The sequence below is a fragment of the Chiloscyllium plagiosum genome, unplaced genomic scaffold (assembly GCF_037043375.1).
Source record: "Chiloscyllium plagiosum isolate Xiang-an unplaced genomic scaffold, Cpla_swu_hap1 HiC_scaffold_1, whole genome shotgun sequence".
NCBI classification, from domain to species: domain Eukaryota; kingdom Metazoa; phylum Chordata; class Chondrichthyes; order Orectolobiformes; family Hemiscylliidae; genus Chiloscyllium; species Chiloscyllium plagiosum.
Window position 1 is genome coordinate 6,375,871 of NW_028270139.1, and position 23,263 is coordinate 6,399,133.

Here is a 23,263-nt window from a genome sequence, read left to right on the forward strand (position 1 = left end):
GGTTGGTTGCAGGGTTGATGAATAAGCCTTGATATGACGTGAATACCTGATATTCTTGTGAGGTGTTCATCCCAAAGATACCTTTTGTTGTTGTACACCTCAGTCTTTGCTGGAAAGCTACCAGACCAGGTCTTTTGAGTGATGATGAAACTTCAGTCCACTGGTAGCGTGTACGTCAGTTAGCATTGTACACCCTTTTGCTTAGAGGGCCAAGCGTATTAAGTAGATACCATCCAAACCACAGCACATCATTCATCCTCTTGCAGGACTGAATCCAGTCTCTCAGTGGGCACTGACGTGCGATGCTAACTCACTCCATGTAACCTTGGTCACTCAGAGTGACCTCTTGTCGACATCCTCCAAAAACAGGACAGCCCTCCTCTTCTTGCAAGGGAATGTAATAAGTGTGTTATGGTGGGGCTATCATTTGAGATTGAGTGATTTCTTTTTTTGCTCTGAAGTGGACCTTTTTGTTGACCATCTCCATCTATCTCTCTTGGGGTCGTAACTCTTGAATTAGTAACCATTTCAGCAATAATCTGATGCTCAAGCTCATCTGGTTAGGAGCTGCATGGGGACTAGAGGGTCAAAATTCTACAACATAATTAAGACATTTCTGAAGAGTGGAGATCGAACTTTTAGCTTGCCACTTGGCTGCCTCTGATCTGCATCTGGGGACAGCTGCAGGCTCACTCCAGAATTCAGTGGTGACCCAGTTTGAATGTATCATGAGTATTAACTCTCACTTATGACAGTCACAAATTTACAGCGTAGACACATAAGCTGTAAAAGACTGCATAATGTCACTCGAACTGTGATGATATGACGATTTTAAAAATCTTACACAATATTATCCCTACAGTGTGGAAACAGGCCATTTGGCCCAACAAGTCCACACCAACCCTCCAAAGTGTAACCCACCCAGACCCATTCCCCCTACCCTATATTTACCCCTGACTAATGCACATGAACACTATGGGCAATTTAGCATGGCCAATTCACCTAACCTGCACATCTTTGGACTGTGGGAGGAATCCCACGCAGACATGGGGAGAATGTGCAAACTCCACACAAAAGGTCACCCAAGGCTGGAATTGAACCCAGGTCCCTGGCGCTGTGAGGCAACAGTGCTAACCACTGAGTCACCGTGCTGCCTATTCTTCAATGTTGAAAAGAAACATCCTACCAGTGTGACTGTAAGGTTAAAAAAGGGCTGTTTACATTTCCTTAAGTGCTCATTATGAATACTTGGCTGATTTCCAAAAGCTATCTTATTTTTCAGCAGTGAGTTTGAAGTTCACTGATTGGCAACTTAAAGAGAATATGAAATAATTAGTTGGCTTTGGCATAAGCTTTCGAATAGAAGTTTGTTTTTATAGAAAATTAACCACTTGAAGTTTAGTAGGTTTTTTAGAATTTTAATGAAGGCTAAATTATACTTTTCAAACTTAATTTTATTTGCTGTCATCAAGACCCCTGAAATCTGCTCATGGTGCGAGGTCACTGAATTGGAATGGAGAGCACAAGTTGCAAAGGCAATAAATATCAGTTGAATTTCCATCACTTCCTCCTGGTCTTCTGGAGAATGAATTTTGTTTTTTGGTTGTTTGATTTTGAGTGGAAGGAGGGAGATTTGTGAGACTTGATAGTTTCCCTTTTTGTTCAGTGGACTATACAAGGAGTTGCAATCATAGATTTCGCTCTCCTCAATGATCCTTTAAGGCAGACAAAAGGAAACTGGATTGGCTAAGAGAGGAGTAAGAAACAAATACATATTAAAGTGACTGAATAAATCTCTATCAATGTAATGAAATTTGGCCTGATTTTTATTAGGGTAAAACTAGTTAAAAAGTTATAACTTTATGTTATATTTCCCTTTTGTTAGACTCCTCTGTGAAGCTGCCTGACAAATTGAAAAAGCATCAAGTGTTAGAATTGGCATTTACGATGTATCCACCTCTTGGAGCCAGATTGGATAATAGGTCCATTCACCTGTCAACATGGAGAAAGCCAATAGTGGAAGGAGAAGAGGGACAGAAATACATATGTAAGTAAAAAAAAAAACCTCCAATCACACTAGCCAAAGCTGTACCATAACCAACTTTGAGTGGACCGAATATTTAGTTCAAAGATAAGAACATCAACTTCATGTTTGCCGTGTCACTACAAAAAGTATTTTCAGGAGGTGGTGCCGTGGAGTTGGGCTGATAATTCAGAAATCTTCCAAATTCCAAGGGAAAATTTATACAAGTCCAAAAAAGAAATTTTCAACCTGATTTTTGGTACAGTGCACAAAGAGGAGGAGCCATGATTCAGTTTTCCTGTGCTGTATGAAAAGAAATCATTTTCTTGAGGGAGAGATATATAATAGGGGAAGACTAGGACCCGTGGACACAGCCTTAGAATTAGAGGGGGTCATTTCAGAACAGAAATGCGGAGACATCTCCTCAGCCAGAGAGTGGTGGGCCTGTGGAATTCATTGCCACGGAGTGTAGTGGAAGCCGGGACGCTAAATGTCTTCAAGGCCGAGATTGATAGATTCTTGTTGTCTCGAGGAATTAAGGGCTACGGGGAGAACGCTGGTAAGTGGAGCTGAAATGCACATCAGCCATGATTGAATGGCGGAGTGGACTCGATGGGCCGAATGGCCTTACTTCCACTCCTATGTCTTATGGTCTTATGGTCTTCATTAGGTTGACCTATGTCACTAGCCTACAAAACAGCACAGTTAGATTCCTGGAAGAATTAATCCAACTCAAATGGTAGAGCAGTTCCAAGTGGCTGAACGACCGATGTAACATCTGCTGTCTCTCTTGGTACAAAAATGAAATACCTGGGCTCACTTGAGCAAAGGGCTGTAATTAGCTCCCAAATACATATATTTTGGGATCATGTCAGAGGTTAAAATGTGAGAAATCTGAAACTGGAATCCCAATGGCCTACAGCACGACCATTTCCAGAATTAGTGAAGGCAGGGCAAGTGACCACAATCAGATTTCGATTTATTGTCATTATTAAAATCAGATTGTTCACAAAAAATGAGTAGTATATTTAAATGGTATCATGAGGGCTGCCTGCCTCCATTTTGACAACCATTTTGTTTTTCACTCATGACTTGATTTCTGAGGCAAAAAGGGTGGTGCTGGAAAAGCACAGCAGGTCAGGCAGTATCTGAGGAGCAGGAGAATGGATGTTTCGGGCATAAGCCTTTCATCAGGAATGTGGGGTGGGGAGGTGAGAGATAAATAGGAGGGGAGGGTGGGGCTTGGGGGAAGGTAGCTTGGAAGGTGATAGGTAGATGCAGGTGGTGGGGGTGATGGTCAGAGTGGAGGGTGGAGCGGATAGGTGGAAAGGATGGCGGACAGGTAGGACAGTTCAAGAGGGCGGTACCGAGTTGGAGGGTTGGATCTGGGTTGAGGTGGGGGGAGGGGAGATGAGGAAACTGGTGAAATCACCGGTTGTGCCATGTGGTTGGAAGGTCGCAAGATAGAAGATAAAGTGTTCCCCCCACACTTCCCCCTATTCCTTGGATGCTGCCTGACCTGCTATGCTTTTCCAGTGCCACACTTTTCGACTCTGATCTCCAGCATCTGTGGTCTTCACATTCTCCTGGAGGTTCCAAGGAACTTGGCAGTTTAGGAGAGGCAAGTGGGGCCGAGTTGTGAGGCAAGTGATAATGGAGGAGGAGGAACAGGAGTATTTCCAATCAGCCTGAGAAGCTAGCCAGTAAAACCCAAATCCTACAATCTGCTATTATTGTATCTCCCTACTTAACCAACCTCCCTCCCCCTCCCTGCACCCAGACTCCATCTAATCCAGTAGTGGACAACCAACCACATTGCCTCCACCATCCTGCTGACCAATTCCAGGCTTGCAATCACTGTTGATTTCCACGATTGGGAACTCTCGAAATGCCATGCAAATTCCCCACCCCCTCAATTTGGACTCTTACCTAGGATCTAGGCCTCAGCAATTGTCCATGATCAGAACTCTCCTCCTGTTGCACTCTGGCAATCTGGAACCTAAGACCTCATCCCTGCCCATTACCTTTGGTTTCCAGAAACAAATCTGCCACTTATTCTCTGACTCGTCCTGGCAAGTGTCTGGGGCTAAACCAAACTGTTTGCGATTTTGCTGTCATATTTGACTGTGAGATGAACTTCCAACTGCAAATTCACAGAATCACTAAAACTGCCCTCTCTAGCGTTGCCTGTCCTACCATTGCTTCAGCTCTTCTTCTACACCAGTCCTCATCCATGACACTGGTGTTTCCAGACTTGACTGCTTCTGACTAGCACTACAGGCTAGCCTTCCACGTTCTATTCTGAGGCCATCAGAATGTCTACTGCCAGTGTCCTCACTCACACCAAATCCCATTTGTCCAGCACCATGGGGACATTGGCCTACAATGCTGGTTCGGAAGTAATTTGATTTTAAAATTCCCGTTCTGATTTTCACATTCCTCCATATGTTTGGCCCTCCAGGGTATCGCTTCAGGCAGACTGAAAATGAAATGCCAATCTGCAAATCGACACAGGAATCCACACATGCCAGACAGCAACTGCAGCATGTCGAAGCACAATAACCAACTAAGCATGTCAGAACTCTGTAGTTCTGTCACCTTCAGCCATGAATAGTGGTGGACAATTAAACAATTCCTGGTGAAAGGCTTAAGCCCGAAATGTCGATTCTCCTGCTCCTCGGATGCTGCCTGACCTGCTGCGCTTTTCCAGCACCGCACTCTCGACTCTAATCTCCAGCATCTGCAGTCCTCACTTTCTCCTAATTAAACAACTAACCAAAAGAACAGACTCTTTGAACATCCACATCCTCAATCATAGGGGGGCTAATCATTTTCAATGCAAGCAATGGAACCATTTCAAACCATCTTTAGCTAAATGTGCAGAGTGAATGAGTCATCACTGTGCGACCCTAGCATTACAGATGCCAGTCTTCAGCCAAATCGGTGGCTTGAGTTCATTATGGCCTTGATCCAAATGTGGACGTGGGTTTGTTTTCTGGGCCTTTGCCCAAAATGTCGATTTTCCTGCTCCTCGGATGCTGCCTGACCTGCTGTGCTTTTCCAGCACCACTCTAATCTTGACTCCAATCTCCTGCATCTGCAGTACCCACTTTCGCCCAATACATTGAGGAGCCAACTAGAGAACAGACCATCCTAGACTGGGTATTTGTAATAAGAAAGGAATAACTGGCAATCTAGTTGAACGAGGCCTTTGGATGACCATAACATAAACAGAATTCCTCATTAAGATGGAGAGAGATGTAGTTGATTCTGAGACTAACGTCTGAATCTAATAGGGGAATTTATAATAGTCTGGGGCACAAATTGGCTATGATAGATTGGGGGACATTACTTAAAGAGATGATGGTGGTAAAGCAATGGTAAGAGCACATGGGTGAACTGCAAAAGTTGTTCATTCCTGTCTGGCATGAAGTAAGATGGGCCAAACCATTGCTGAGATGCAAAATTAGATATCGTGTTAAATCCAAGGAAGAGGCATACTAATTGGCCAGAAAAAAACACAGTCCTGAGGAGTGGGAGCTGTTTAGATTTCGGCAAAGTTGGAAAAAGGGATTGATTAAGAAAGGAAAAAAAAAGAGTCCTAGAATAAGCTTATGGGGAACTTAAACACTAAAGCTTAAACAGATTGGTGAAGACCTTAGTCAGAAACTGGGGAATTTATAGTGGACGAGAAAGAAATGGATGACTGACTAATATTTTGGTTCTGTGTTTACAAAAGAGGACAGGAATAGGATAGCTGAAATGTTGGGGAACACAGGGTTTAGTGAGAGGGAGGAACTGAAGGAAATGATGTTGGGGAAATTGATGGGATTGAAGGCTAATACATCCTAGGGCTTGATAATCTACATTTCAGAGCGCTTAAGAAAGTGATCGTAGAAATAGTGAATGCACTGATAGTCATCTTTCAAGATTTTATATTCTCTGATGGAGGGAAGCTAATGTAATCCCTCTGTTTAATGATGGAAGCAGGAAAAAAATGAGGAATTATAGACCAGTCAACCTGATGTCAGTAGTAGGGAAAATGCCAAAGTCTATTATCGAGAGTTAATAGCTGAGCACCTGGAAAACTGTGACAAAAGACAGACTCCGCATGATTTAAAAACGAAAATCGTGTTCAACAAATCAACTGGAATTCTTTGAGCGTGTGATTTGGAGTTTATGAGGGAAAGCTAGTGGATGTGGCTTACAATATTCAGATTTTCAGAACCCATTCAACAAAAATCCAACATAAGAGTTTAGAGCGTAAAAATAAAGCAAATGGAATTAGAAGTAGTGTATTGAGGTGGATAGAAAACTGATTGACAGATAGGAAACAAGGAGTAGGAATAAATGGGTTTATTTTCCAAATAGCAGGCAGTGACTAGTGGAGTACAGCAGGGATCAGTGCTCGGACACCAGCTGTTCACAATGTCTTTTACTGATTTATATGAAGGAACTGAGTACAGTTTCTGCAAATCTGCAGATGGCAGATGGGTGGGAGAGTGAGCTGTGAAAAGGATACAGAGATGTTGCAGTATAATTTGGACAAATTCAGTGAGTGGGGAAATGCATGGTAGATGCAGTAAAATGTGGAGAAATGTGAGGTTATCCAGTTTGGGAGCAAAAACAGGAAGGCAGATTGTTATCTGAACAGCTATATATTGAGACAAGGAATTGCAACCAAACCTTGGTGTCCCAGTCTCTGAAAGTAAGCATGCAGATGGCAGTAGGTGATTAAGAATGTAAACTATATGTTAGCCTTTATAGAGAGGGGATATGAGGACAGGAGCAGAGATGTCTTGCTGTAATTGTACAAGGTCTTGGTGAGACCACACCTGAGGTATTGCGTGCAGCTCTGGTCTCCTTGTCTGAGGAAGGACATCCTTGCTGTAGTGAGAGGTTTTACCAGACTGATTCCTTAGAAACCAGAACTGACATCTGAGGAGTGGTTGAACCGGCCAGCATTATATTAGCTGGATTCCAAAAGAATGAGAGGGAGTTCCTGTAGAAGCCTAAAAATTCTAACAGGACTGGACAGGGTAGGATGATCATGATGATAGAGCAGTGCAGAACTGGGGGGTCACAGGCTAAGGATATGGGATAAACTTTTAGGACCGAGATGGGGAGAAAGTTCTTCATCCAGAGTGTGGTGAGTCTGTGGAATTCATTACCACAGAAAGCAGCTGAGACCAAAACTTTGGATATAGTACTTGAAGGTAAAAGGATCAAAAGATATGAGGGAAAAGTGAAACAATCCATTTCCATTTCCAGCAATCCTGGACAATATTCAGGAGTGATATGTGGCAAATAACTTGAATGCCACACAACTGCCAGGCAACAAGAGAGAATCAAACCATTTCCCTTTGACATTCAGCAGTATTACCATCACCGGGTCCCCCATTATCAATGACCAGAAATTTAACTGGACCAGCATGACAACAAGACAGATTCTTGGCATTCTATGGCAAGAAACTCACTTCCTGAATCTTCAGATGCTATCGTTTATAAGGTACACGTCAGGAATGTAACATAATGTAGTCATTTTTCTCTTAAAGTCCTGCTGAGTGATTTAAATTCCCACAGAAATCAACATATAAGCTCAGGGCATTTTTCATCTTGAAAACCTAATCTCAATTTGAAATACAGTACAGAGCATTAGCTAGGATGTCTGAATTACTCATCCACTAGCATTATACTCACCAATATGTTGTTTTGATTCTTCATTGTTTATATACAGGTCATTCTGCTATAATGTGACAGCTGTGTTCCTCTGTAACCTCGCGCTATAGAAAATCACGCTATGGAAAACCTCCATGGCTAAAAGAACATCGCTATAGACATTCAGTCGAAAGTTTGCACTATCCAAATAATGCCCATAATTCGTCAGTTGCATTATAACCAATTCACACTGACGTACCGTGTGTTATAGCAGAACAACCTGCAGTTTATATCTATTTGCTGACTCTTGTTCTTGAGTGCTAAATTTAATTGGAGGGCATTTTGCCAGGTAAATTTGAAGATCAATATGCATATTTACAAAAGCATTAAATTAATATTGATAACAGGTTAGGGCTTTTATATCAAGCTCACCATTTTGAATTTATTTGAACCTTGCACATTTTCTTTTGTTGCGACACGGGGTAAACACCCTCCACCCCCCACCCCCCCCACCCCCACCCCCACTAATTTGTACTTTTGATTTTCTGAATATCTGCTGCTTTTGGAGCCCAGTATTCACCCTAATCAACAAATCTCTTTTAGAAAATTGACCTTTAAAAGTGGGAATAGAATGAAGGATGGATGTTACCAAGCTGCTTACACAAACCCAAAATTCAACCCTGTAAAGTGTTAGGAAGGTGTAAGGGGTACTGTACCTTTAAGAGAGTTGACAGCTCACAAGGACATAGAGAGGCACAGAGAATCAGGAACAAGGTAAAAATGTAACACTTGGTCAGAACAGCTAGCACTGGCTGGGTTGCTATGAGACAAAAACAAATTCAAATTCAGCCAATCAGTTTAAATTATACCCCAAGATACCAAATTCCAAACAAGTTTGAATTTGCTATTTTGACAATATTAAAATCAATGAAATGATCCAATGTTTTGGGGTATAAAACTGGAAAAAATGGAACAATTGAGAGAGAACTGCCAAAAGACCGACAGATGTAGGCTGCTAGTCAAAACTGTCTGAGAGGTACCTGTCCAGAGAAGGGGTTTGCACAGAGAGAAACATCAACATAGACCGAGAGAGCAAATCTGCAGAGGAAGGTCCCAAGAGAAGATTCGACAGCTGGCTGGTTTTGAAATTTGAATTTTTATGTAAATCATAATCGAGGGTTTTATTGGGCCAGTTTTGGAGAGGAGACAGTAAAAGATAGATTTAGATAGATGAGTTGTAAATCGTTGTTAGTTAATTATTCTCTGTTAGACTTTAAAAAATAAACTTGTTAATTTTTACTTTAAAGAGTGACTTTTGGGATAATTCTTTGCCTCTTGAATTTGCACAGAATACTGCACGGGGTAAATCATTTCTGTGTTGCTGGTTTAGATTAGTGGTAGGGTGGGGGGGGGGTGTTTACCCCGTGTCGTAACAAAAGAAAATGTGCAGAGTTCAAATAAATTCAAAATGGTGAGCTTGTTATAAAAGCCCTAATCTGTTATCAACATTCATTTAATGCTGTTGTAAATATGCATATTGATCTCAAATTCGTCTGGCAAAATGCCCTCCAATTAAACTTAGCACCCAAGGACAAGAGTCAGCAAATAGATATAAACTGCAGGTTGTTCTGCTATAACACACGTTACGTCAGCGTGAATTGGCTATAACGCGACTGACGAATTATGGGCATTGTTTGAATAATGCAAACTTTCGACTGACCGGGTAGAGTGATTTTCTATTAGTGATCTTTTACTGCACGATTTTCTACAGCAGTTTTCCATAGTGTGATTTTCTATAGTATGAGGTTACAGAAGAACACAGCTGTCGCATTATAGCAGCATGACCTGTATATAAACAATGAAGAATCAAAACGATGTGTTGGTGAGTATAACCTAGCTGATGCTCACAGGTTCAAATCCTACTATGGTAGTTGCTGGAACTTAAATTGAGTTATGGAAGCAAGAGAGGAGGGGGAGTGGCATATTTGATAAGGGATAGCATTACAGCTGTGCTGAGGGAGGGTATTCCTGGAAATACATTCAGGGAAGTTATTTGGGTGGAACTGAGAAATAATAAAGGTATGATCACCTTATTGGGATTGTATTATAGACCCCCTAATAGTCAGCGGGAAATTGAGAAACAAATTTGTAAGGAGATCTCAGCTATCTGTAAGAATAATAGGGTGGTTATGGTAGGGGATTTTAACTTTCCAAATATAAACTGGGACTGTCTTAGTGTGAAGGGTTTAGATGGAAAGGAATTTGTTAAATGTGTACTAGAAAATTTTCTGATTCAGTATGTGGATGTACCTACTAGAGAAGGTGCAAAACTTGACCTACTCTTGGGAAATAAGGCAGGGCAGGTGACTGAGGTGTCAGTGGGGGAGCACTTTGAGGCCAGCGACCATAATTCTATTAGTTTTAAAATAGCGATGAAAAAGAATAGACCAGATCTAAAAGTTGAAGTTCTAAATTGCAGAAAGGCCAATTTTGACGGTATTAGGCAAGAATTTTCAAAAACTGATTGGGCGCAGATGTTCACAGGGAAAGGGACAGCTGGAAAATGGGAAGCCTTCAGAAATGAGATAACGAGAATCCAGAGAAAGTATCTTCCTGTCAGGATGAAAGGGAAGGCTGGTAGGTATAGGGAATGCTGGATGACTAAAGACATTGAGGGTTTGGTTAAGGAAAAGAAGGAAGCATATGTCAGGTATAGACAGGATAGATCGAGTGAATTATTAGAAGTGTATAAAGGAAGTAGGAGTATGGTTCATAGGGAAATCAGGAGGGCAAAAAGGGGACATGAGATAGCTTTGATTAATTGAATTAAGGAGATTCCAAAGGGTTTTTAGAAATATATTAAGAGCAAAAGGGTAACTAGGGAGAGAATAGCAAGGCAGCCTTTGTGTGGAGCCGTAGGAGATGGGGCAGATACTAAACGAGTATTTTGCACCAGTATTTACTGTGGAAAAGGACATGGAAGATATAGAATGTAGGGAAATAGATGATGACATCTTGAAAAATGTCCATATTACAGAGGAGGAAGTGCTGGATGTTTTGAAATGCATAAAGGTGGATAAATCCCCAGGACCTGATCAGGTGTACCCTAGAACTCTGTGGGAAGCTAGGGGAGTGATTGCTGGGCCTCTTGCTGAGATATTTGTATCATCGATAGTCACAGGTGAGGTGCTGGAAGACTGGAGGTTGGCTAACGTGGTGCCACTATTTAAGAAGGATGGTAAGGACAAATCAGGGAACTATAGACCAGTGAGCCTGACAGTCGGGTGGTGGGCAAGTTGTTGGAGGGAATCCTGAGGGACAGGATGTACATATATTTGGAAAGGCAAGGACTGATTAGGGATAGTCAACATGGCTTTGTGCGTGGTAAATCATGTCTCACAAACTTGATTGAGTTTTTTGAAGAAGTAACAAAGAGGACTGATGAGGGCAGAGTGGTAAATGTGATCTATTTGGACTTCAGTAAGGCGTTCGACAAGATTCCCCATGGGAGACTGGTGAGCAAGGTTAGATCTCACGGAATACAGGGAGAATTTGCCATTTGAATACAGAACTAGCTCAAAGGTAGAAGACAGAGGGTGGTGGTGGAGGGTTGTTTTTCAGACTGGAGACCTGTGACCAGTGGAGTGCCACAAGGATCAGTGCTGGGCCCTCTACCTTTTGTCACTTACATAAATGATTTGGATGTGAGCATAAGAGATACAGTTAGTAAGTTTGTAGATGACACCAAACTTTGAGGTGTAGTGGACAGCAAAGAAGATTATCTCATAATACAATGGGATCTTGATCAGATGGGCCAATGGGTTGAGAAGTGACAGATAGAGTTTAATTCAGATAAATGCGAGGTGCTGCATTTTGGGAAAGCAAATCTTAGCAGGATGTACACACTTAATGGTAAGGTCCTAGGGAGTGTTACTAAACAACGAGCCCTTGGAATGCACCACTGCTAAATCAATTTTATTCTTCTTAGCTCCATTTATGATATTCTCCAGGATTTTAATATTTTCTTCACACCCTGCCACACCTGTCATAAAACCTTTTTGCCTTTTATTTAAATTTATGACTTTACTTAATCTATTGGCTATAATTTTCGTAAAAAGCCTTGAAGCCCTTGGAAAGTGGAGTCACAGGTAGATAAGATAGTGCAGAAGGCATTTGGTATGCTTTCCTTTATTGGTCAGAGTATTGAGTACAGGAGTTGGGAGGTCATGTTGCGGTTGTACAGGACATTGGTTAGGCCACTTTTGGAATATTGCGTGCAATTCTGGTCTCCTTCCTATAGGAAAGATGTTGTGAAACTTGAAAGGGTTCAGAAAAGCTTTACAAGGATGTTGCCAGGGTTGGAGGATCTGAGCTACAGGGAGAGGCTGAACAGGCTGGGGCTATTTTCTCTGGAGCGTCAGAGGCTGAGGGGTGACCTTATAGAGGTTTACATAATTATGAGGGGCATGGATAGGGTAAATAGACAAAGTCTCTTCCCTGGGGTGGGGGAGTCCAAAACTAGAGGGCATAGGTTTAGGGTGAGAGAGATATAATAGAGGCCTAAGATATAATAGAGACCTAAGGGGCAACTTTTTCACTGAGATGGTGGTACGTGTATGGAATGAGTTGCCAGAGGATGTGGTGGAGGCTGGTACAATTGCAACATTTAAGAGGCATCTGGATGGATATATGAATAGGAAGGGTTTGGAGGGATATGGGCCAGGTGCTGGTAGATGGGACTAGATTGGGTTGGGATATCTAGTCAACATGGACAGGTTGGACCGAAGGGTCTGTTTCCGTGCTGTACATCTCTATGACTCTACTAAATGTAAAATGAAAAACTGGTCTCATAGCTGATGACTGTCAAGTATCATTAACAACTACTTAAAAATAATCCATAAACCAATGTTCTTTGTAGAAGAGAGAAATCAACCATCCTTACCTGGTCTGGCCTCTCTGTAACTTCAGACCAACAACAACAATATAGTTGACTCTGAACTTCCCTCTAACAAGGTCTAGCGAACCACTCCGTTCAAGACCGTCATGGATGGCAACAAATGCTGGCTGTGTCGGCAAAGCTCACATCATAAAATTAATTGACACAAGTGTGATTACTCACAGTGTAAATTAAGCATCAAGTTAAATCATCTATTTTAAATAATTATTTGACGTACTGTTTATTCAATAAGCAATTACCAATTGATTGTGATTACTGTTTTATATGTGCTGTCGACTGTTTCCTGAAGAGCTCTTTTTCCCTCTAATTACTTTTGCATCTCAGGCTCTGCCACAGCAGATTAGCATAAGATTGTGAGCTATGTCTTGTTTTAATGTTCCCTGATCCTGTCGCAGCAGCAGCCTTTATCAGAAGAAACCCATTAATTTCCTGTCAATTTTATATTTTTAATTGTAATTTTGCTCAGGAGACAACAATGCACTAAAATTGCAATTTAGATTATGAAGAACCTGAAGGACCCTGGAATACATGATGCCATATCGATACCTGTCTACAGCTGTGTGATAAACTGTAACTTGCATTTGATCTGTACTCAGTGAAATTAAATTATTTCTCATTTAATCACATACCACAGAAAAAGCCATTAGATCCTTCATGTGTCTGCTGGCTCTGTGAAAGAGGTTTCCTATTAATTCCATTCCCCTTGCTCGTTTCCCATTTACCTGCACTTTTAATTTTTTTTTTAAATTACATGCACAACAGTCTGGTCTTGATTTTTATTCAACATCATTTTCTTTCCTTGCTGTCAGTACTTTACTTCTTTGTCACACAAGTTATCAAATTGAAATGCTTGCTTTTTATTAACTTGGCAGGTGCTGGGGCAGGATTTGGTGCTGTTGGAAAAGATGGTAGTGAACCATTTGGCTCCCTCTGGCCAGGGACGTTATCACTCTTGTTTTTTTTTCATATTTCTCAACAATGATATCACAATTGGCAGGCCATGGCCACAATTGTTAAGGGTCAGGTTGCAGACGGGAACATCTGTTCATGATGTATCAGTGGGATTGACACCACATAGTTGTTGGAAACTGCTTGCACACTAGAGCAGGAGCTGTAGGCAATGGTCAGGGCTAAATGAGAAAGTAATGGCCACTCATTATAAACGTCCCATTTTTACTAAGAACAAAGCCAAATTCTTTGGATTTTGCTATCTGGATATTGTGTGTGGCCAGGATCAAAGAAGTGGAGCTGATTGCACAATATGAATGACCAAGTTGTATATAATTGTTTGTTCTAAAACATGTCATAATGAAAACTGAACTACCAAATTGGCTTTATAAATAGAAACATAGAACACAAAAGTAGAGTGATTTTTGCTAAACAGGAGACTGCAAATCTGTTAGCTTCATATCTCAATAGGGAAAATATTATAAACTACAGTCAAGGGTATTATAACAGAGATCATGGAAGTTCAAGGTAATCAGGTAGAGCTAACATGGCTTTGTCAAAGGCATATCTGGCTTAACCAAATAATTGGAGTTCTTTGAAGAAGTAATTTGTGAAAGGATTAAAGGAAACCAGTGGATGTATTGTATTTAGATTTCCAGAAGACAATTCATAAGGCGCCACATCAAAGGATGTTGTGTAAAATAAAAGCTCTTGGTGTTGAGAATAACCTATTGACTTGGATAGAAGATTGGCTGGCTAACACGAAGCCAAGAGTAGGAATAAGTGAGTGCTGCTTCAGGCTAGCTGGATGTCAGAAATGGTGTGCCGTGGTCCCTACTGAGGACTCAAACCTCTATCGTTCATAAAAATTATCTGGTTGAAGGCTTCGAAGGTAAAGTAGCTAAATTTGCTGATGACACAAAGATAGGTAGGAAAGTAAGTTGTGAAGATGTTATAAGGAGCCTAAAAAGTGATATTGATGGGTTAGGTGAGTGGGCAAAGATCTGCCCAATGGAGTACAGTGTGAGAAAGTGTAAAATTGTCAATTTTGGCAGAAAGAGTGAAAAGGAAACAGATTATCTATATGATGAGATGTTGCAAAGGTCTGAGATGCAGAGGGATCTGTGTGTCCTAGTGCATGAGTCTCAGAAGGTTTGTCTGTCGTTACTAGAAGTAATCAGGAAAGCCATCAGAATGTTATGCTTTATTGTGAGGGAATTGAATGCTAGTATGAGGAGATTATCTTTCAGTTATATAGGGCATTGGTGAGACCACATCTGGAGTACTGAGTGTAGTACTGGTCACTATACTTAGGGGAAGGACGAAATAGCTGTTAACAGGCATGGATGGGAGGGAGGGAATGACATTAGTGGAATGGTATGCTGTCTGTTGTCCTCCATTTTGAGAGACAGATCATTTGCCACGATTTGTGGTTTCTGTCCTTAAGCAATTTTGTTTTAATTCAACTTGACATTCAACCTCCTATTGTAGGAGCCTCAATTTTGTGAACAAGCTTTTTTCTGTGGAGCTTTGTCTGTTATTGTTTCCAAAAGCTTACCCATCACCGATGCTAAATTGACCAACCTGTAGTTACATCCTTTCCTGGATAAATGTGTGACATTTGCCCCTCTACAATCTATTGGCGCTTCCCTTGGTATTTAGGAATGATTAGACGATCATGAAAAGGCCTTCTGCTATCTCCACTGTACTTGCTTTAATAAACTGGGATGCAAGTTTGATCAGGTGAGTTATCCATACCCAGCACATACGCAGCCTGTCAGCTTTCATCCCAGATAGTGCTTCTGACAATTTGTTTTCCAGCAATATTTTGTTCAGCAGCCTTTTTGCTGCTGATAGAAAGTACTCATCAAATGTTCAAACCTTTCTTACAGTTCAAGGTATGTTAGGCATAATAAACAGGACGCACACCATTTCATGCTATCCACTTATTCACATGCTGGTAGAAGATTTTTGAGCTACCACTTTTGTTAAATGCCATATTCCATTCTCATAGTCCCTTTTTTGTCAGTCTTACTTTCCTTTTCATTTCTCCTGTCAACATGTATTTGATCAATTGCTTGTTTGAAGAATTCACTTTTTTTTTGTTTTATTAAATTCTCCACCTCTGTCATCACTTAAGAAATTTGTTGTTTTTCTGTCCCCGTTGGAAATCACCTATTCTGTGTTTGAAATCAATCTTTGTTAAAGATCACTCCTACAGATTTACTTACCAGTCTTTACTTGTGGTTTGCCCAAGCTAGATTCCATTTCATCCCCTCAGTTAGTTCTGCTCCAGTTTAAAGATTACGATTAAGATTATTCTTTGCTCTAAACTTTATGATCCTATGGTCATTCTTACTCAAGTCTTGGCCCACGGCTGCAATTGTTTCCCTTGGCCTACCTCGCTCCACACTGCCATCTCTAGCATTGCTTCTTGCTAACTGGGTTGAGAACATACTGGTCAAGGATGTTCTGCTGATTACATTTCAGAATTTCCTAACCCCCTCTGTACTTTTTCTCACATAATTCCTTCAACATTGATCAGGATAAAAGACCCTTAATGTTAGCACTTCATAGGTCATGACCATCTTTGAGGTTCTTCCTGTAGCTGGAACTCTTTCTCTCTCTCTCTGTCTCTCTGTCTGTCTGTATGTCTCTCTCTCCCTCTTTCAATATTTAGAAATGGGTAGCAACCTCACAACTTTGACATCTTTAGGCCTAGAAAATTTTAACCTCTGGGCCTCATCTCTATAGGCTTAATCTCCCACATGCATCCATTAGGAATGGTTAGATTTGAGGGATAGAGACAAACATCTGGTGATCAGAGGCTGCTTCCAAAGATTAAAGGGAAAGTCCCTGGCACTTAGATAAGTGTGAGGGAAGAGGTTACAGAAAGACACATTACTAGGAGTAGACAGGGGTGCCTGACATTTTCCTTGTGGGACCCAGAAGGGCACTCCTATGGTACAACTCACCAAAGTTTCTAACAATTCTTTGGAGAATCTTAAAGGTGAAAAATCCCTTTCCTGGTTTCACCAATAGCTTAAATTTCCCATTGGCACAATGTGAACAGAGTATAATCAGTTGAAGGCTAACAGTTTAAATTGTTAATTAATAGAGAAATATGACAATGCAAATATAAGTTCTTTGTTTTTATTTTCTTTTTCAGTGTACAAGCACCCGATCCTAAAGAAAGCTGATATCCAGGTTGTTGGTGATTTGATAGCAAAATCATTTCTTGAAAGAGAACAGTCCAAAGTTTGATCCAGAAACATTTGACCACATTTTAAGGAGCAGTCAACACATTGTCTGTTTAGCCTGGGGTTTGAATCATCCTCAGGAAAGTAAGATGTCTATTTTATTCCTTGACGATGCAAAACTAATCAAAAAATTATTGAAGCAAAAAAAAACAAGAAATTACCTTAAACACATTGCATTGTAAGACTTAATGTGACAAAGAGAACATGATTTCTAAACTGAAATATTAAATACAGTATTTTATCTTATATGGCTGCTGAAGCACTGATTATTTTAGTTTACTTAAAGGAGAAGATATGCAAATTTAATGTGAGTTTTTGAAAACTGAGGGCATTTTGGCTAAGAGAGCTCAGCACTGACTTCCATGAACTGAAGGAGAAAATCCTCATCACCCACCTCACCTGTGCTCTCCAAATTGGAGCAATGTTAATTAATGTTAATTAATGTTAATGTTAGCAGCATCCACTTGTGTCACAAACAAAAACAGATGTTGCTGGAGAGGCTCAGCAGGTCTGGCAGCATCTGTGGAGAGAAATCAGAGTTAATGTTTCAGACCCAGTGACCCTTCCTCAGAACTGATGGCAGGTGGGAAAAGGGTTGGTTTTTACGCAGAAGATGGGGTGGGGGTAAGAAGTCAATGACAGTTGGAGATAGAGCCCAAAGAGAGAGAAGAACAGTTGGACAGTCAAAGGAATAGATAACAATTAGCATAGGATAATGAGTAGCTACTAATGAAACATCAGCTCTTTTCTCTCCTTACAGATGCTGCCAGACCTGCTGAGATTTTCCAGCATTTTCTCTTTTGGTTTCCGATTCCAGCATCTGCAGTAATTTGCTTTTATTTTAGCTACTAATGGGGATTAATATGACTAACAGTGGATTGTGTGTAATAGTAGGTCATGTGATAACAAGGCCTGGTGTGTGGGGTTTGGGGTAAGGACATGGGAGGAGGTGCCTCAAATCTTAAAACTGGTGAACTCAATATTGAGTCCAGAAGGTTGTAGAGTTCCCAAGCAGAAAATGAGGTGCTAGAGCACTGCAGCAAGCCTGAGGCAGAGATGTTCACCAGGGAACAGGGTTGGGTGTGCCTATTTGTGCCACTTTGCTCATTACATGAGCATTCAGCAAACAGCCTTGGGCAGTCTAATTCCAACTTCTTGTGCAAGTTAGACCCAACCAATCCCTTTCTGAAACTTTGTGGTGTAGTGGTAGTGTCCCTAACCTCTGTGCCTAAAGAGCTAGGTTCGAATCCCATCTGCTCCAGCCATTTGCCTTTGCATGTCTGAAGAAGTTGATTAAAATATGCACATTACAGATGGAGCTGTTATTCTTATGAGCTCATAGGGAAAGAAACCAAGATCCAGATGTCAAATCTTTCTCCTTTTCATGTTGCCCTGAAGAAAGCAGCGATGTTTGCCAACTGGAGGCATGCTTAATGAGTTTTCAGGGGACATTAATAATCTTCTTTCTTAGCTCCTGGGTTATTCACTAGCAGGATGCCCAGAAAAAGTGGCAAAGAGCCCTGTACATATAAGTTTAGAAATAAAATTAGGGAACTTTTTGTTATACATGCAAGATGGTTAAGGTTTGACCTCTTTTATACAAATGGAAGTTTCATGCTGATCAATTTCTAATTGAAGAAGCAAGATTAAGGGAGGGGTGTGGAGTTTGGTTGCAGACCAGTCTCAGGAGACAGAATGCCATCCCCCTGTTCTCAAGTTGCCGTGCTGCCTGGAGTGTGTGTGGGGTGGTCCTGCATCTCAAAGACCAGTAGGTAGGGATAACGACTGAAAGGCTTCGTCATGGAGGGCTTATGCCTGAAACGTTGATTCTCCTGCTCCTCGGATGCTGCCTGACCTGCTGTGCTTTTCCAGCACCATACTCTCGACTCTGACTCTCCAGCGTCTGCAGTCCTCACTTTCTCCACACCGTTTGGAAAGGTCAAGTTGTGTCCTTTACCCAGGAACAGCCAGGCACCAGAGCAGTTAATCCGAAAGGTTCAAGAAAGATTACACTTTGATGATGTATGCCAGCAGAGGTAGCCAGAAGATGCATGGGGTGAGGTCAGGGATATTTGCAATGTGGTAGAAAGTCATTTTAGCCTCAGTACACCTGCTACAGATCTCTCTAAAACATTATGAGAGTTATATGAACATCAGATTGATGTCATGTTCCCATACTTCAACTGGTGAAACCTAATTGAACAGCTGGTTAAATAAAACACACACAAAACAGAGCTTCAAAAATAGGTTGCACAGTACATATGCCTTGGAGGCTGTGGATATGCTTAAGTTTCATGATGGCATTGACAGTGTGTGAAAGGTTCTTATGCTGACCAGACTGGATCATTTTGGAGAGAGTGTTAGTGCAGACCCAGGAGCTATATGCCAGACGTGTGTCAAGTAGGCAGGTTGTGGTATCAGGTGGAATGCAATGCTGATTTGGCACTATTTCCCCACCACCTGTCCTAAGCACTGCAGCTAATGCTTCTTCTCATACAGCTAAACATGTTTGAGTAACAGGAAGGACCCGCACTTGCAGTATTCAAAGGATCATCAGAGCAACTTGCTTATTGATTTCTGCTGGTTGTTGCTGCATTAGGAAAGTGATTGGCATGCTACTGCTGTTTAAAACTGTTGAAGGTTTTGTGGTGCTACATCTGGGCCAGAAGATCTGGGTTTATGCCCCATGTGCATACCATGCCTGAGCAGCAAGTGGCTACACATTAAGAGCACCTAATGGCACAGGTCACTGTCCACTCCCAGACCAGAAACTCCAGGTTCGGGATTCACCTGTGCAGAGGTGTACCATGACAGGCTGATTAAAATAACAAAAGTTGTCGAATGAGTATTGTGGCAAATGGTTCTAACTTGATGAATTCTATTCAGATTGTTTTCTCCAACATATGGGTCTGTTTGGCCTGGAAACTGATTCAGTGAAGATGTAGTAGTGCCTTAAAGAGTTACTCAGAGAGAGAGAGAGAGAGAGAGAGAGAGAAGTTCTCAACAGAAAGCAACATCCACTGAGGGACCAGAAGACCAGAAGATGTAGGGTCACAATTAGACTATTTAGCCCATTGAGTCTGCTCCCCCACTTGATCCTGGCTGATATGTTTCTCAACTCCATTCCCCTGCCTTCTCCCATAACCTTTGATCCCTTTACTAATCAAGAAATTATCTACCTCAGTCTTAAATACACTCAGTGTCTTGGCCTCCACAGCCCTCTGTGGCAATGAGTTCCAAAGATTCCCTGTGGCTGAAGAAATTCCTCGTCATCTCAGTTCGAAAGGGTCATCCCTTCACTCAGGTTCTAGTCTCTCCACTTAATGGAAACAGCTTCCCCACATTCACTCATACCAGGCCTCTCAGTATCCTGTAGGTTTCAATCAGGTCCCACCTCATCCTTCCTAACTCCATTGAGTACAGACCTAGAGTCCTGAACCACTCCTCATATGACAAGCCTTTTATTCCCCAGGATCGTTCTTGTAAATCTCCTCTGGGCCTCCTCCAACACCAGCACATTCTTCCTTAGATACAGGCCCCAAAGCTGCTATAATAATCCAGAAAAGGTGTTATGCAGCCTCAACAGAATATCTCTGCTTTATTTCCCAGCCGTCTTGAAACGAATGCTAACATTGCATTTGCCTTCCTACCTGTCAACTGAACCTGCATGTCAACCTTAAGAGAATCCTGAGCTAAAACTCCTAAGTCCCTTTGTGCTTCAGATTTCCATAGCCTTTCCCATTTAGAAAATAGCCTATGCAAGTATTCTTCTTACACGTCTTCATGTCTACAAAATGCACAGACACATTTATAGCCCTTAATGTAACAGCTTTGCATGAAATTCAGTAGCTCCATACTTGTCAGAGATTAAGTTGCACAATTGTTTCTCAGGATGCAAGCAGCACGCAGGCTTTATGGTTCCTGCTCGGTATTGTGCAGCCCAGAGCTAAAACCAACTGCTGTGCACCTTCACAAGGAGCCCAAGTTAGTGCACAGTTAATAACACCGAAAGCTATCCTAGACCATTCAACGGCAGCTTGCATCCATTAATGCAGAGGTATATTCTGGGGAGCATTTTAGAAGTAACTGGGGAAGAAATTCTGGCAGGAAAAAGAGCAAATAATGAAGTCAACGAGGAATAGAACATGCTTGAATATTCTCAGACCCCACTCCAGAGATCTTGATGCAGAGGAGAGACACTCTGTATCCAAATAAGGTTAGGACCCTCTACGTCTTGAGGCAATGGGAGCAGAAAGCTATTGCTGTCAATGCAAACCGTCTTGACCTAGTGGCCTGAATGACTGAACACAAGTGGTCAAGATCACTATTGGTGAATCCTCAAGTGACTTAGCTGCATTGCTGAAGTACTTACCTCACACTCTTCATCACAGTTCACCATAACTGCTTCATCCACCCTGACCTTGCTCTTTCATGAGTCATTACTCATATCCAACTAACACCCCCCACACACACACACGTGCACACACACACACGCACATGCGCACACACAAAAACACACGGTACACACGCACACACACCCACATGCACATACGCATGCATACACACACCTATGCACACACACACGCTACACACACGTGTACACACACGTGCACACACACGTACACATGCATACACACACACCTACGCATGCACACACACAAACACACTCGCTACACACACGTACACACACGCGCACACACACATGATCGTGAATATGCACATAAACACACACACCCTGCATACACACATGCACACAGACGCACGCACATACACATGCACACACACACGCACGCATACACACACGTGCACACACACACACACACAGCCTGCACCACCAGCCAAACAAACCATCAAACTCACATCAAAACACTTTTTTTCATCCTCCCCTGTGATGTGAACAGTGCTAGCTGTGCCACCATTTATTTCCTGTCCCTAGTTACCCTTGACAAGGTGTTAACGAGTTACCTTCTTGAACTATTGCAGTCAATTTGTTATATGTATACTTACAATACTATTGGGGGATGGGGTCCAGAATCCAGGATTTTAACCCAGTGATTAAGAGATTTGGATTTTTAACCCAGTGATTCAGGGATCCAGGATTTTTAACCCAGTGATTCAGGGATCCAGGATTTTAACCCAGTGATTCAGGGATCCAGGATTTTAACCCAGTGATTAAGAAATTTGAATTTTTAACCCAGTGATTCAGGGATCCAGGATTTTAATCCAGTGATTAAGGGATCCAGGATTTTAACCCAGTGATTCAGGGATCCAGGATTTTAACCCAGTGATTAAGAGATTTGGATTTTTAACCCAGTGATTAAGGGATCCAGGATTTTAATCCAGTGATTCAGGGATCCAGGATTTTAACCCAGTGATTCAGGGATCCAGGATTTTAACCCAGTGATTAAGAGATTTGGATTTTTAACCCAGTGATTCAGGGATCCAGGATTTTAATCCAGTGATTCAGGGATCCAGGATTTTAACCCAGTGATTCAGGGATCCAGGATTTTAACCCAGTGATTAAGAGATTTGGATTTTTAACCCAGTGATTCAGGGATCCAGGATTTTAACCCAGTGATTCAGGGATCCAGGATTTTAACCCAGTGATTAAGAGATTTGGATTTTTAACCCAGTGATTCAGGGATCCAGGATTTTAACCCAGTGATTCAGGGATCCAGGATTTTAACCCAGTGATTAAGAGATTTGGATTTTTAACCCAGTGATTCAGGGATCCAGGATTTTAACCCAGTAATTCAGGGATCCAGGATTTTTACCCAGTGACATTGAGGGATCCAGGATTTTAACCCAGTGATTAAGGGATCCAGGATTTTAACCCAGTGATTCAGGGATCCAGGATTTTAACCCAGTGACATTGAGGGAATGATGATATATTTCCAAGTCCCAATATTGAGCAGCAGTAGGGGAACTCACAGGTGGCAGTGCTGCTATCAATCCACTCCCCCTGACCTTCGAGGTTACTGACTATGGAGCCTAACTGAATTCCTACAGTACATCCTGTAGATGTACACATTGTTGCTACTGTGTGTCGGTGTTGGAAAGAGCTAAATTTTCTGGATGTGGTTCTAATCAAGTCGAATGGTGTCAAGCTTCTTGAATATTGGTGGAGATGCACTCATGAGGTAAGTGAGAACATTCCATCAAATTTCTGTCATGCACCTTGTAGATGGTAGGTAGGCTCTGGCCAGTCAGCAGGTGAGTTACCTGCTGCAGGAATTTTAGCCTCTGACCTGCTCTTGTAATCATTGTATTTACATAGCTAGTCCAGAGCTGAGAAATGTGTTGTTGGAAAAGCGCAGCAGGTCTGGCAGCATCAAAGGAGCAGGAAAATTGACGTTTCGGGCATAAGCCCTTCTTCAGGATTCCTGAAGAAGGGCTCATGCCCGAAACGTCGATTCT

At 41.8% G+C, this 23,263-nt stretch overlaps 1 protein-coding gene across 1 annotated transcript in view; it reads left to right on the forward strand.

Moving 5' to 3' along the window:
• The window catches only part of LOC122554457 (IQ domain-containing protein M-like), a 134,140-nt gene extending 116,710 nt beyond the window's left edge, over window positions 1-17,430 (forward strand). The window contains exons 3-4 of the mRNA XM_043699525.2: window positions 1,886-2,047; window positions 16,756-17,430. Of these exons, the coding sequence (XP_043555460.2) occupies window positions 1,886-2,047; window positions 16,756-16,850 (257 nt within the window). The 3' untranslated portion in view covers window positions 16,851-17,430. The remainder of the gene's footprint in view (window positions 1-1,885; window positions 2,048-16,755) is intronic.
• The last annotated feature ends 5,833 nt before the right edge of the window (window positions 17,431-23,263 follow it).